At 39.5% G+C, this 12,983-nt stretch overlaps 1 protein-coding gene across 1 annotated transcript in view; it reads right to left on the bottom strand.

The window, feature by feature from the left end:
- PCLO (piccolo presynaptic cytomatrix protein) overlaps positions 1–12,983 on the bottom strand; it is a 384,762-nt gene that overhangs the window by 187,351 nt on the left and 184,428 nt on the right. The window contains exons 6-7 of the mRNA XM_072866726.1: positions 7,183–12,250; positions 4,794–6,808 (exon numbers count right to left, since the gene is read on the bottom strand). Coding sequence (XP_072722827.1) covers positions 4,794–6,808; positions 7,183–12,250 — 7,083 coding nt within the window. The remainder of the gene's footprint in view (positions 1–4,793; positions 6,809–7,182; positions 12,251–12,983) is intronic.

Below are 12,983 nucleotides of genomic sequence, written 5' to 3'. Positions count from 1 at the left end.
CATTTAAGGAAATTTGCACTTTTAAAATCAGTATGAAATCACTTCTGCTCTTACTACAGCAACAGATGAAGTCCTGCAATTCTTACCTAAATAACGAAACAATCTTTTGGGATTTTGCTTTAAATCATTATCTTTTTTACTATAGTATACAGATTTGAATTATATTTGCTTTACAATTGCAGCAACTCATATCAGATGAAAAATTTCAGAAAAGCCTCTGTTAACTCTCGTAATAAACAGATTGACAGAATTTGTTCTAAGTGTTGAAGCTTAAATGTACAATTTCTACCCTGAAGCTGACAGGCTGCTGACAGATGTGTCTTTGCATTAGTTTCACTAATACAAACGCTCCTGCTGAGTCTTTATGCACTGCTTAGCTGTAGATGTTATACGTGTGTGACAGTTCACGTGCAAGATCTTTTGCAATTTGCTTCAGTTTAGTTCAGCAGGCATTTTGCATCCAAAGGCAAAAGGAAGACAACTTCCATCTTTGATTACACATATGCAATGTGTACAAGTGCCAAAGCTGACTGTGACTGGCACGTGACTTGATTCTGTGATGCACTGGCGTAAAGCTATTTCTTTATTAAACTAGACAGGTACTCACAATTTTTTGTTGCTGCTGAATGGACGAATTTCAATCTCCACTTCCAAACTGTACTAACGCTTCCCAGTGCCCTCATGGAAACCACTGCTATGGCGTTGCAGTCCATGGAATCCTACCATGCTGGACTGCGGGACAGTCTATCAAAGTCAGCATTGGGGAGCTCATTGCCCCTGGGAGCTCAAATGGCACAAAGCTCACAAAACAGGAAAATTAGGTATCTTTGCAAAGTGCCAATTACAGATGGCTGGCTTCCACAACTTTTTTGGTGCTGACAACCTATAGCTCACAATTTTTCCTTGACACAGCTACACTTGATTACTAATATACATATATAAGAGAAATGTAGAGTACATAACAACCAAAGGGAACGTAATGGAAAGAAATACTTTTACTTTGGATTAATAGGAAGCCGCCATCTGTGTTCATTCAAGTGTTCATATAGAGGTGATGACTATGATAGAAAGTAAATAAAAATGTAATGTAAACATATAACTTGTTATCTGAAAATTAAATGTGCTATCATGGAAAGCAATATTATCTGCATGCTTATTATTATGTGATTAGCTGCCAGGTTATTTTTCAGCCTTTCACTTATACCAGATTAGATAAAACATTGTAATAACTTCTTATAAAAGGTGCATTAAAAATAAAATTATATTTAAAGCAGCAATTCTAAAACACAGAGACATAATTTAATCATATTAGTCATAGTCTGCATAATCTTTTCTCTTGAAATGTTGTAACAAATATATTTTTCAATGGTATAAGTACATGAATCATGAAAGTGCATTGCCTGAAGAACAAGGTGTCATTTCATTGTAATCCTTAGAAAGAGACCAATTTTATTCTTACCCTTTTAGTCCCACTGATTGCATAAGGATCAACTTTTTTGATAAACTGTCATAAAAAGAAGCCTGTGAAACATATACATGAACACACGAACACCCTTTTCACCTGCAATGTTTATAAATGCAGACAAAGACATACCCTGAAACAAGAACTGTTAAAAAAGTGATGGGATATTCATCCATGCAAAAAATATTCATATATACACGCCATTTCCCTAAGGTAGTGAAAGATCAATCTTTCATTTCTATTTTATTCATTTATGTTTATCTCTAGTAAATTCTGTTTTCCAGACTGAGCTGTTTCACAAGTTTTTCTGCACTGAACTTCATTGCTTTGAATGACATAACCGATTCCTTCTACCCTTCCCTTTTTATAATTAAGCAATTAGGAGCTCTCCAGTCAGGAGGCACAAAAGGGGTACACAGAGAATTAACAGACAAGGACTTTAGCTGTTGTGGACACTGTACAAACAAAGAATGAAAAAACAGTCCCAGCGTCAAAAATATTTTAAAGCTGAGGAAACATATTACTTTTACACTGAGCAGGATAATCCAAAAGCGATCCTGTATTTAAACTCAAGTATAATGATATGTTGCTATAACAACACAGTTCTACAGTTGAAAAAATGCCAACAAGGTTTACACTTTGTCAGCAGTGACACTGTATGTATGCTAACTTTCAGGAAGAACTTCTGAGTGTGACAAAAGGTGCAAAAGAAGAAATCACTGTCCATTCTTTCCTGTGCTTCCAAGACATTACAGTCCTAAAAACAGGTTCTCAGCTGGTATAAAGATAGATGTGCTTGAGAGAATCATATCATAGAATCATGGAATGCTTTGGATTGGAAGAGACCTTTACAGGTCATCTAGTCCAACCCCCCTGCAATGAGCAGGGACATCTTCAACTAGATCAGGTTGCTCAGAGCCCCATCCAATCTGACCTTGAATGTTTCCAGGGATGGGGCCTCCACTACCTCTCTGGGCAACCTGTTCCAGTGGTTCACCACCCCCATTGTAAAAAATTTCTTTCTCAAATCCAGTTCAAATATGCCTCCCTTAGTTTAAAACCATTGCTCCTTGTCCTGTCACAACAGGCCTTGCTAAAAAGTCTGTCCCCGTCTTTCCTAATACTATAAGTCTTGTGAAAACTAGGAGATCATTTAGATCTTATACTGAAGATCCCCCCTTCAGAACACAACTGGACTGAGTAATTGAGAACTGAAACTGATATAGCAACTGCAAAAGCAATTTATGCCCATATTTCCAGATGCTGATGAAGTCATTACTTTCTGTAAGTGTCCCTCTAAATATTTTCTTTTTTTGTCGTATATCTTTTTTCTGCCTTTAAATTTCATGTACCTGATCCCAGCCTAAGCTAACTGAACCTCAGATACTTAACTAACAAAACTCTATCAGAAAGAGATGGTATTAACAGACTTAATGCTTAACATAACACCAGAGCTGAAAGCAGCCATGATGGTCATGAGAGGTTTATGGAGCAGCTTCCTCACCATATGCCGCATGACACAGTTAATGCAGCCCACTTCATATCCATGGAATTTTTTCACTTTCCTTGCACTTGTCTACTTGCACCCCATGTTCCATAAAAATGTCCACCTTATTTATTTAGACTGTAAGTACTTTGAGACATGGGCTGTTTGCTGCTTGATGGCTGCATACTAATAAGAACAATATAGCTCATTACTGTTTGGGCTCAAGGCAAAATGGTAATAAACATGTGTGTAAAAAATAAACAATGATGTACAAGCCTGTTGTTTCCATGTCTCATTAGTGAATACTGTATGTGTTTAATCTCTACTGTAAAGGCCTTTAAACAATCAGCTGTTTATAGAATTTATCATCCATCATACAAAGTATACAATTCATATTAAATATATATGTATCTATGAAATAAGTGAACTGAATAATTTGTCGTCAGTAGTAGTTTCACTACACTGACAGTTATTTTACAATATTATACCTGCTCTCCAATATCTAGTAGAACCCAACACTTTCTAACTCATGAGCAACGTTCTTCAAGATGCTGTTCCAAACCCTCCACATGAAACTTTAGTGCTCATGCTACAGTTTCCCCCACTGTGCTAATCCTGCATTGGGGAATGATGTTGATATGGAGTGCCAATGCCATGACCACAGTTTTCCCTTCAAGCTTCCAAGTACTGTCTTCCAAGCAGTAACAGCATAGGAAGCATTTAATATCTGCACAAATATGTAAAGCTGCAGAAACTGCTTACAGTGGGACCCTTGGAGGGTATAACTAGATAATTCTGCATTTGAAAGCCACTACAAATTATCAAACATAGAGAACAAAACCTCTTTATTCTATCCAGCCTGTACTAATCACTCATGTATTCACAGATAATTGAATATAAAATATAAAAATTGCTGAAGAACTTGAATGGCAACTCTTCCAGAGCTTTGACAAGTAAGATACTGACCCTGCAACTGACAGAAGAGAATGGACTCAGACAAAAGGACAGCCAAGAACATGTTAAAGTATAGAGGTATTTTTTTTAGCCAAGAATTCTTCCTCTTATTTATAAAAACAGACTGATTCCCAAATCAGAATTCTTACTACTCAAGGAAAAGGAATACTGCAGAAATGAATAATTTAATCGTGATGGTGTCAACTTTATTCAAAATTGCCTCCTCTGACCCCGTAAGAAGCAGCCCTCAACACTTGCATAACTTCTTGATAATCCTCCTTATTTAAAAAAAACAAACAAAAAATGGATTTGTGATATGAGACCTTTTGGTCTGTGAGAGATAAAAGATGTACACATTGGGACACAAGATTACCCACAGAATCACAAATGGCCAACAAACCTCATGAGGGTCAAAAGGGACAGCTAACTAAGGTAATTATAAATCTGGTGTTAGCTGCCCCTCAGAAGGCACATGCAGTATTTTCAAGGTAAATGCACTACAGACTGTACCACAAGAGCTGGGTGTTATATGATAAGAAAGAAAATGCTTTTCATTTTCTGAAGAATTGGCAGTAACCACTATATTGGAAATTAATTGCCATGTAAAACATAAAGTACCTTCCAAATTCTGAACACAAATTTGTTGTGGTTTTTTTTCTGAATCTTAGCAAAACTGTAATATGGATTCCTCTATTTCCAGGCAAAGCAATGAAGCAAATAACCATTGCTTTAGACAGCAGACATTCCTTGGGACCTTTCAGCAAGGTGTGCAAAAAGACTACATACACAGGTATTGTAAATGAGTGTGTTAGCCCTCATGCTGCACTGGTAGCTGTAGAATTGCATATTAAAAAAAAAAAAAAAAAAAAAAAGCAAGCAAATACTTCTTACCATGAAACCCTCAGTGTACTGAAACTGATCTCTGGAACTGTCTTCTGCTGTGGGACTCAGGGGCTTAGGATCAGACATAGAGCGTTGCATCATCTTTGCCGCCTTTGGGCTTGATGGAGGAACCTTGGCAATGTCAGCATGCAGCATCTTCTGAGGGCTGATGTCATCAGTGATGGGTTTTTCATAGGGTACAAATGCTGACTCTATAACTTTGCTTGGTGAAACAGGTGAAATGGGTGAATAGAGAACTTTGGGAGATTTGGGAGGGGAAGGGACTACCTGCAATGTGGAGTCTGGACGAAGGTGGGATGAGTATCCTATCTCTAATGGTGTGGGGCGCTTTTTATCTTTCTGAGGAGATGAAGCTGACAGATATTGGGGACTTTGAGTATCTGACTCTGTCTCTGTTTGACATCCCAAACTTTCTCCTTTATATGTCTTTTCTGGAGCTGAAATATGCTTTATGATTTCAACCTTAGCATCCAATCGGGCCCTGACTGAAGGTGTTCTTATTGTTCCTACAGGTTCTGTTTGTACTGAAATCTCTGCCACTGTCTGAACTGCAATACTAGATACTTTGGAGAATTGTTTAGCTTTGTCTGCCTCAGTGGTACTCTCACTGTATTTCCCTACACGAGGCTTCCTTCTGGATCTGCTAGAAAGATCCCATTCATCTTGATCTTCATCATCTGTCTGAACACTCGTATCAACACTCTTCTTAGTTCTCCGTCTCCTGTTTGTGTAACCTCTGTCTGCTCCGTCTTCATCGTCAGTTTGCACTCCACTGTCCACTATCTTTTTGAAGCACCGGGGCTCTTCTTCCAGAGTCTCCTCAAGCTCCTCATATGGACCACGCAATTTTGGCATAGAACTTCTCTTTTTCAATTGCTTCTCCTCTCTAACATCAATATCCTTAAGAGACATTTCTGAAACAGAGCTCAGGATACCAGACCTAGGTATGTATTGGGTAATGCCATCAGACTGAACCGTATACCATGTTTGGCTTTGTGGAATTTCAATACCAAGCACTCCTGAAGCTGTAGTGGTTGCATCATCAGTAGGCCAAAACTGGCCATTTTCTGTGGTTGCATACTGTCCTTCCAAAAGTGTTTGATCTGTGGTAGTTTGTGGCGAGCCAGTTCCTGAAGGGTCATAACCATACTGATATATTTGACGAATTTTTTGCTCCTCTAACTGTTGGTGGAGCTGTTGTTGAAGTTGTTGGAATTGTTCAAGCTGCAACTGCTGCTGGGCTAATGTCTCTTGCCTCATCATAAACTGAGCTTGTCGTTCCTCCTCTTGCTGAAATAAGAGATGATGTTTCATGGATTGCAACTCCTCAAGCTTTTTTTGCACCATAAACTTTTCTTGTTCCCTAAATCTTTGAATTTCCTGACGTTCCCATTCCAGCTCTTCTGCAAAGCGCTGCTGCTTTATTTTCTCAAGCTCAAGAAGTTCACGCTCCAAATCAAGCTGCTGCTGTTTGCCTTCTTCAGGGGCAATGAGAAGGGCAACCTCATCTTCAATTACGTCTGTATAAACTTCAGATGCTGTAGTTAAAGCAGGTATCAAGTTGGTTGGCTCAGTGGTAATAGTTTCTATAGTAAGAGGTGGTAACCCTGTCTCCATGTCAATTGCAGTAATTGCGCTATCTTTTTCAGCTGCCACTGTTGTCAAGAAACTGTATGATCTTGGGAGCGGTTGATTCTGTTGCAAAGTTGATAAAGAGGGCACCGAGTCAATTGTTTGGAGAGTAGGCAAATCTCTGGCAGCTGTACTGAAAATAGAACCGGGTTGTGTAGTGATGGCAAATGTGGATGGGATTGGAGTCGCTACTGAAGAATAAACAACACCATTGGATGATCTTAAAACACTTCCAACACCAAACTGCGAACCCAGAGATGATACCATTCTTGCTTGGGAATACTGTGGTGTACTGAGCCCGATGCCAGAAATCACCTGCCGAGTCTCTGGGTAAGGACCAGTAGTCTTGCTTGAGTAATCCATAACCTCACCTGAAATTACAGGGCAAAGTTACAGTCCAGTCCCACAAAAGAATGCTGCTTTGCGGATTCTGATAGTCATCCCATCTTGATGAATTAAATGGGAAGGGGAAACTGCATGCAAATCTTCAGGTTAATGATCTACTTTAGATGTGAAGGAAACAGCATTTCTGAACATGCAGGCACATGCAGGCACCTCTGTGCAAAACACATATGTAAAATGAAGAAATGAAAAACACATGTAATCCAGAATAATTTGTCACACTGTCCAAAAGAAAACAAAACATCAGAAGGAGGGGAAAAATAATAAAAAAATCATCCTGAAATGAGGTGAGGAACATCAAAATTATATTTCAAAGAAAGATCTGCTGCTGTGTCATACTGACCTGTAGTAACTCTTCCAGAAGTAAGATCTACTGCTGCATCAGTTGCCCCAACTCGATAATCAAAGCTATTCTTGCTTTTGTAAGCAAACAGTCCAGCTTCTGATAAATTTGTGTCAGACATAGATGGTTTCATACCTCCCATTCCTCGGTAGCCGTATGACCCTGAACGATCATACTGATAATGGTCATCTCTGTAACCAAAGCGATCTTCAGGAAGTGTAGTTGGTGGCTGCTGTGCTGTACAGCTCTTACCAAATGGCAATTTATAAACCATATCACAGCAGACAGCTCTTCTCCCTGCAGTCAGATCCACAGGCTTTTCATCATCTTCTATTACTGTTGTTATGATACCTGAAGTAGTTTCATCCATTGTTACTACTGTTCTGTGGGATTTTGTAGTGCTAAGGTCAACTGCTCCACTTTCCATCGGCTCCTGAGAAGTGGAGAGATCAGTCCAACCATTTGTAACACCAACAGGTGGTACAGTAACAGGCTTTGTAGTAGCCCATGTCACTGCATGTGTTGAAGTACCTAGGGATAAATTTATTGGCACTTCATCTCTACCTGCAGAGAATGCCTGGCTGCCTGGTACTCTGTATGCAGGCTCGAAATGTTTTGATGTTGTTAGCTGAAGCGGCGTTGTCATCGCGTGTCCCAGATCCACAAGGCTGTCTGTACTGGCAGTGTAGCTTACAGTGGCAGTGCAGGTCATTACAGTTACTGTCTCAGTGACTACAGACAGAGAAGGATCGGCAACACATGCAGTGCTAAGATTTATTATAGCTGGCTGGACAGTACTTACTGGCCGCCCACATATATCACTTGGTGGCATTTGCCTTCTCACGTCCATGGAAACAGCAGACAGATCCATACAGCTGTCTCTCATTTCAATATCCATCTTAGTTAAAGTGCGAAGATCTATGACATCACCCAAAGGATGGAATCTTCCATTCTCTCTGTACCTGGGTTGATCTACTAGATGTAGTGGCTCTGGAGGTATAGTAATAGCGACACTACCTACACCAAAACCAGGCACTGGGCCCTTAACCACAGACACTGTGGTCTTGGTTACCTCTGTTGTTACTACTTCTGATTTTGAACTAGGTATTTTTTCAGAAGTCGATTGTGTTGTGACAGGAATAGTTTGCAAAGCACCTGAAATATACATACTCTGATCTGCCATACTTTGAATTTCCATAGTTTTCATGGATGGAGTAAAAAATGGTTGCATAGGCTGGGGAATCTGTTCTTTAGAAGGTGCTTCTAAAGGCCAGCTGGTAACAGCCTGACTAGTTATAGCTTCTGTGGGAGTTCCAGGCTCAGATGGCAATGTGATGACAACATAGGTTTCCTGGGAGGGTTTTGTCAACCTTGGTGAAGATTTGTTAGAGTGTGGAGACAAAGGGGAAGTGGGAGATGCTATTTTGTATTCAGCTGCAGAGACCAAATTCAGAGTCATACTTGAAGTCAATGACAAACCTATCGGTTTGGGCTGTGTTTCTGCTGGCTTATGAACAGCTATTGGGAGCGGAGGAACTGCTGGTTTAGGAGCAATTGGAGGTTTAGTTACTTCAGTGGGCCTGTGACTGAAAACAAGCCCTGCTGGAATGGAGGATGGTTTGGGCGGTACAGGAGGTGGTGTTGGGGTGTATGTTTTTGTGACAGGTACCACATGACTCTTTAGTACAGCTGTGGACTCTAGTGTTGGAACACTTGTGACTGAAGGTACCACTGTGGGAGCTGTTGCTGCTGGAGTCTTAATCTGTGACTTCTTTTTGGGATAAATGGCTGGCTTGGGTAAAATAGGTGGAGGTAATGGTGGTGGAGGAGGTGGTGGAGGAGGAGGAGGCGGGGGCGGAGAAGGCTGTGCAGGAGAATCCAAAGAAGAGCTTCTAAAAAGCGAGAATACTTTGGATGTTACAGCAGGAGCTGAGGAAGGCACAGAGATCATGCTGGTCTTACTTACAACACTGGGAGCAGGTACAGAAGATGTTTCTGATGCAGGCTCTGTAACTGGTACTGATGCTATATATACAGGTGGTTGCTCAGATGTAGCACTAGTCAAATTAATCCTTGTCATATCAACACCCAATTCTTTATGTGAATCTTCATGATGAATTTTGACAATGCCAGCCTCTACTGTACTTTTCATTTTTCTAGCTGCTTCCTTTTCTGCTTTGGAGGTATCAAAAGTAATGGTATCAGTTGCATATTGCTTGGGTTTTATAACTGTAGTTGCCACTACTGAACGTGCAGTTTCAGGCAAACAGACTGCAGCTTGATCCACACTTTCCATATCTGATGCTATAGATCGCTTTTTAGTGTCTCCAGCAATAGATTCATAAGGCATGCTCACTTCAGAGTACTCTTTTGTAGATGTTAAGGGAACTTGGGTTATTATCCTGACACCTTCAGAATCTGCTAGTTTACCTAAAGCATCTGCTGTATCTACATAACCTGCGGTTGCACTATCTATAGGTGATGAACTATCTGTGGTACAAACCGAAGATGTAGATGATGTTAAGGAAGCTGTATCAGAAGGTAAAACTGATGCAGCACCTTCTGATGTCTCAGAGTATGTCAACATTGACGTTTCATGAGAAATTATTTCTTGAATTTCTCTGGCATAATCAGTTAAGTATTCATCTTCAATTTCCTCTGCTGTAAAATGCTGTGTTATTTTAACATCTGGAATAGAAAGTGCTGTGCTACTGACCGGTGATACATCTGAGGTTGCTGAAGTAGTGCTTGATGTTAAAGATGTACTATCCACTATTTCTCCAACACTAGGTACCTTTGTATCAGATGTGGGAACAAAATCTGAAGTTGGTTGTGTTGGACTGGACCCGGGGGTTAGCTGCATTCTCTGTCTTTTCATAAGCTCTTCATAAGCAGCTTCTGCATCTAACAACTGCTTTTCCTCAGTGGTGGAAGTTACTGTGCTGTCTAATACAACTATTTCATGACTTTCTGGGATAATGTAAGAACTAGAAACAATATCTTCTTGAGGCACAATAGAATGTAAAGTCTCAACACTATAGTAGTCTTTCTGTAGATCAGTAATTTTCTGTGGTTCTTCACAGATCTGTTCTGAAGCTCTTATTTTTTTCTCTTTTCCTCTCTGTTGTATATACTCATTGCTCTCATCTTGTCTCATTATAAGATTAGTATCAATAGTTCCATTGTAAGTATCCTCTACTAAAGATTCGTAAATATAATCCTCTATTAGCATTCCACCATATAAAGATTCTTTTTCAAATACTTCATCTTTTTCATTTGCAATTTGAAATGGCTTGGACTTATGGGTCTTGTGCATCATCTCCTCATATACCTCTTCGGCACTTTTCAACATCTTCTGAACACTTTCTTCTTTTGGGAGTCCAATTGATTGTTCATCTGTTGGGGAGTATAGAGAGACAGCAGTAGGCAATTTGTAAACTTTCTGTACTTCTATTATTTTTTCTGGGCTGATTTCAAATCCTTCAGGATCTGACTCAATACTAGGTGAATATTCAGAACAGGAAGATCTGTGCAGCTCTTCCATTTCTGCTGCCTGTCGTAATTCTTCCGTTGGAGATGCATCTTCAATAGGAGAAAGATTACTCGGTGGAGTCTTTGGACGTTCCCTTCGTCTTTGAGCTCTTAGTTCATCCTTGTCCTTTTTTGATTTTTTGCTAGAACTTTTTCTTTGTTGCTGTTCTAATTCACGCTGTTTCTCTTGTTCCTTTAGCAGTTCTTCCTCTTCCCGTAGTTCTTCTTCTTCTGAAGAATCTTCTATAGTTGGAAGAAGAGGACCATGTGACCGATGCCTGGCTTTGCGCTGTTGTTTGCTCTCCCCTCCCAGTTTTTTGTGACTAGGACTGCTGTCACTATCTTCATCAAGCGATGACACTGAAGTAGGAGATGTACCTGGTGTGAAACTAGAAGCATGTAAACTAGAAGACCCCTCTCCTCTAGATCTATCTTCTGGTGAATCTGTAAGACTCTCCATCTCTAGCTCAGGCTCTTCATCAAAATATAAAATACCTTTCTGTTGTTTGGATGCTTCAGAATACTTGTTTGTTATAGTACTATTTAATTCTATTGTTTTGAAACGCCGAAGGCCTCCTCCTCCAGTTACTGCAAGTTCTTCACCGTCTTGACTTTTCGTTTCCCTGTATTTTGGCTCTGGGCTTTCATCAAAAGTCTCATCATCATCATCGTGCCATGAATGTCGCCTTCCTGCATCCTCATCATAGCCTGCACTACTTTTCCGTGCCATTCTTCTATGTTTTCCAGCTGTTCCTTTGACTTTGCTTTTCACTTCTTCTTTCTTTTGGCTTTCAGTTACACTGATTTCTTTGAGTTGATTTCTAATGAATTCATCATCTTCAGAACCTGAGGCATCTTCATCAGCACTCATCTCTATAATCTGTTTTCTAATGAAGTCTTCCTCATCACCTGATCCCTGACTGTCATCTCGTTTGTACTCATCACTGCTTGAAGAACCAACACTAGCTCTTCTTTTTCTCCTTGGGACAGGTGAGTTTTCACTCTCACTGCTGTCGTCCACAGAATCATAGCGTTGTCTTCTTGCCGATACGTCATCTCCTTCATCTTCTTCCTTGTAATCTGCCCGGGAGGAAGCACTTCCTTTGCCATCTTCTACAATGGTTCCTTCACCTTCTTGAATAGCTTCTAAGTCTTCCTCATCTGAACTGTAAGATTCTGGAGTGACTGGCAAAGGCTTTGTTTTATGTTGATCCTTTGTCTGTTCACCGTACGTTTCATAAAGCTCTTTGCTTTTCACAGATTTCTCATCAGAAAGCGTACTTGCCTGAGCTTCCAAAATAGACAGTACAGTACTTTCCAATTTAGCTAGATCTGAGGGGCTTGGTGGACTTTCTTGTGAAATAGTGTCTTTTTTATTAGATTCTCTGAGTAAATCCTTTTCATCACTGGGGATATGACTTGGAATTTCACCAAGTGAACTTGATATCCCATCAGAAGAATACCCGGTGTCGCTCAGACCTTGTGGACTTTTCTGTTGCTGAGAGCTTGATGTGTCTGATTTGTCATCCTCCTTTTCCTAAAAAAATAAATACATACGCGTGTGTATATATTTATATATAAATTCTTAATGTCTCCAGGCAATTAAATACATGTGATTTTTTTTCTAAAAGATGAGTTAATGTCTCAGATGAAAAATTATGATGCTAAGAAGAATTATATTAAACCATAAAAGAGTGAACACTAATCTTGTTATTCAAAGCTATTAAAATACTACAAAAATTTCCTCAAATTTTGAGTTTTTGCATTGAATCTAACTATGCTTTGCATGGCTGTCCACACTGGCAACTGATTCCATTAGTTGTAAGATGATCTTCTGTTTCTCAATATAAACAAATACTGTATTTAATTGTTTTCAGAACACTTACTGATGATAATCTATCATTGTTCACATATGCATGGGATGAGTTGTTTGGGGGTTAATTTAAATTAAGATTTTAACTACCTGTGTTTCAAAACTGCCTACATAGTTCTAGATACAAAGTAATATAGCTTGCCAAATGTCAGCCTGCAGTATTTCTGGGGTCTGCTCCTTTCTTTGACCATTTAACCTTTTATAATTGTCTAGCAATATGTCAATCTTCTCAAATTTTGGACCTATGGTTTCATTTTGTTGATTTAAGTATCACACATAGTAACATGCAACAGAATACATGGAGTATTGAAGCATCATTTAATGCAATTTGGAATGTCCCCATATCTGCAGTTTGGCACTGTACAAACATTTTCTGAGTACCTCATAAAAAAAGAAG

This window comes from Ciconia boyciana, chromosome 1 (assembly GCF_034638445.1).
Source record: "Ciconia boyciana chromosome 1, ASM3463844v1, whole genome shotgun sequence".
In the NCBI taxonomy this organism is placed as follows: Eukaryota; Metazoa; Chordata; class Aves; order Ciconiiformes; family Ciconiidae; genus Ciconia; species Ciconia boyciana.
The sequence above is the reverse complement of the archived record's forward strand: the minus strand, read 5'-3'. Positions and strand labels throughout refer to the sequence as shown.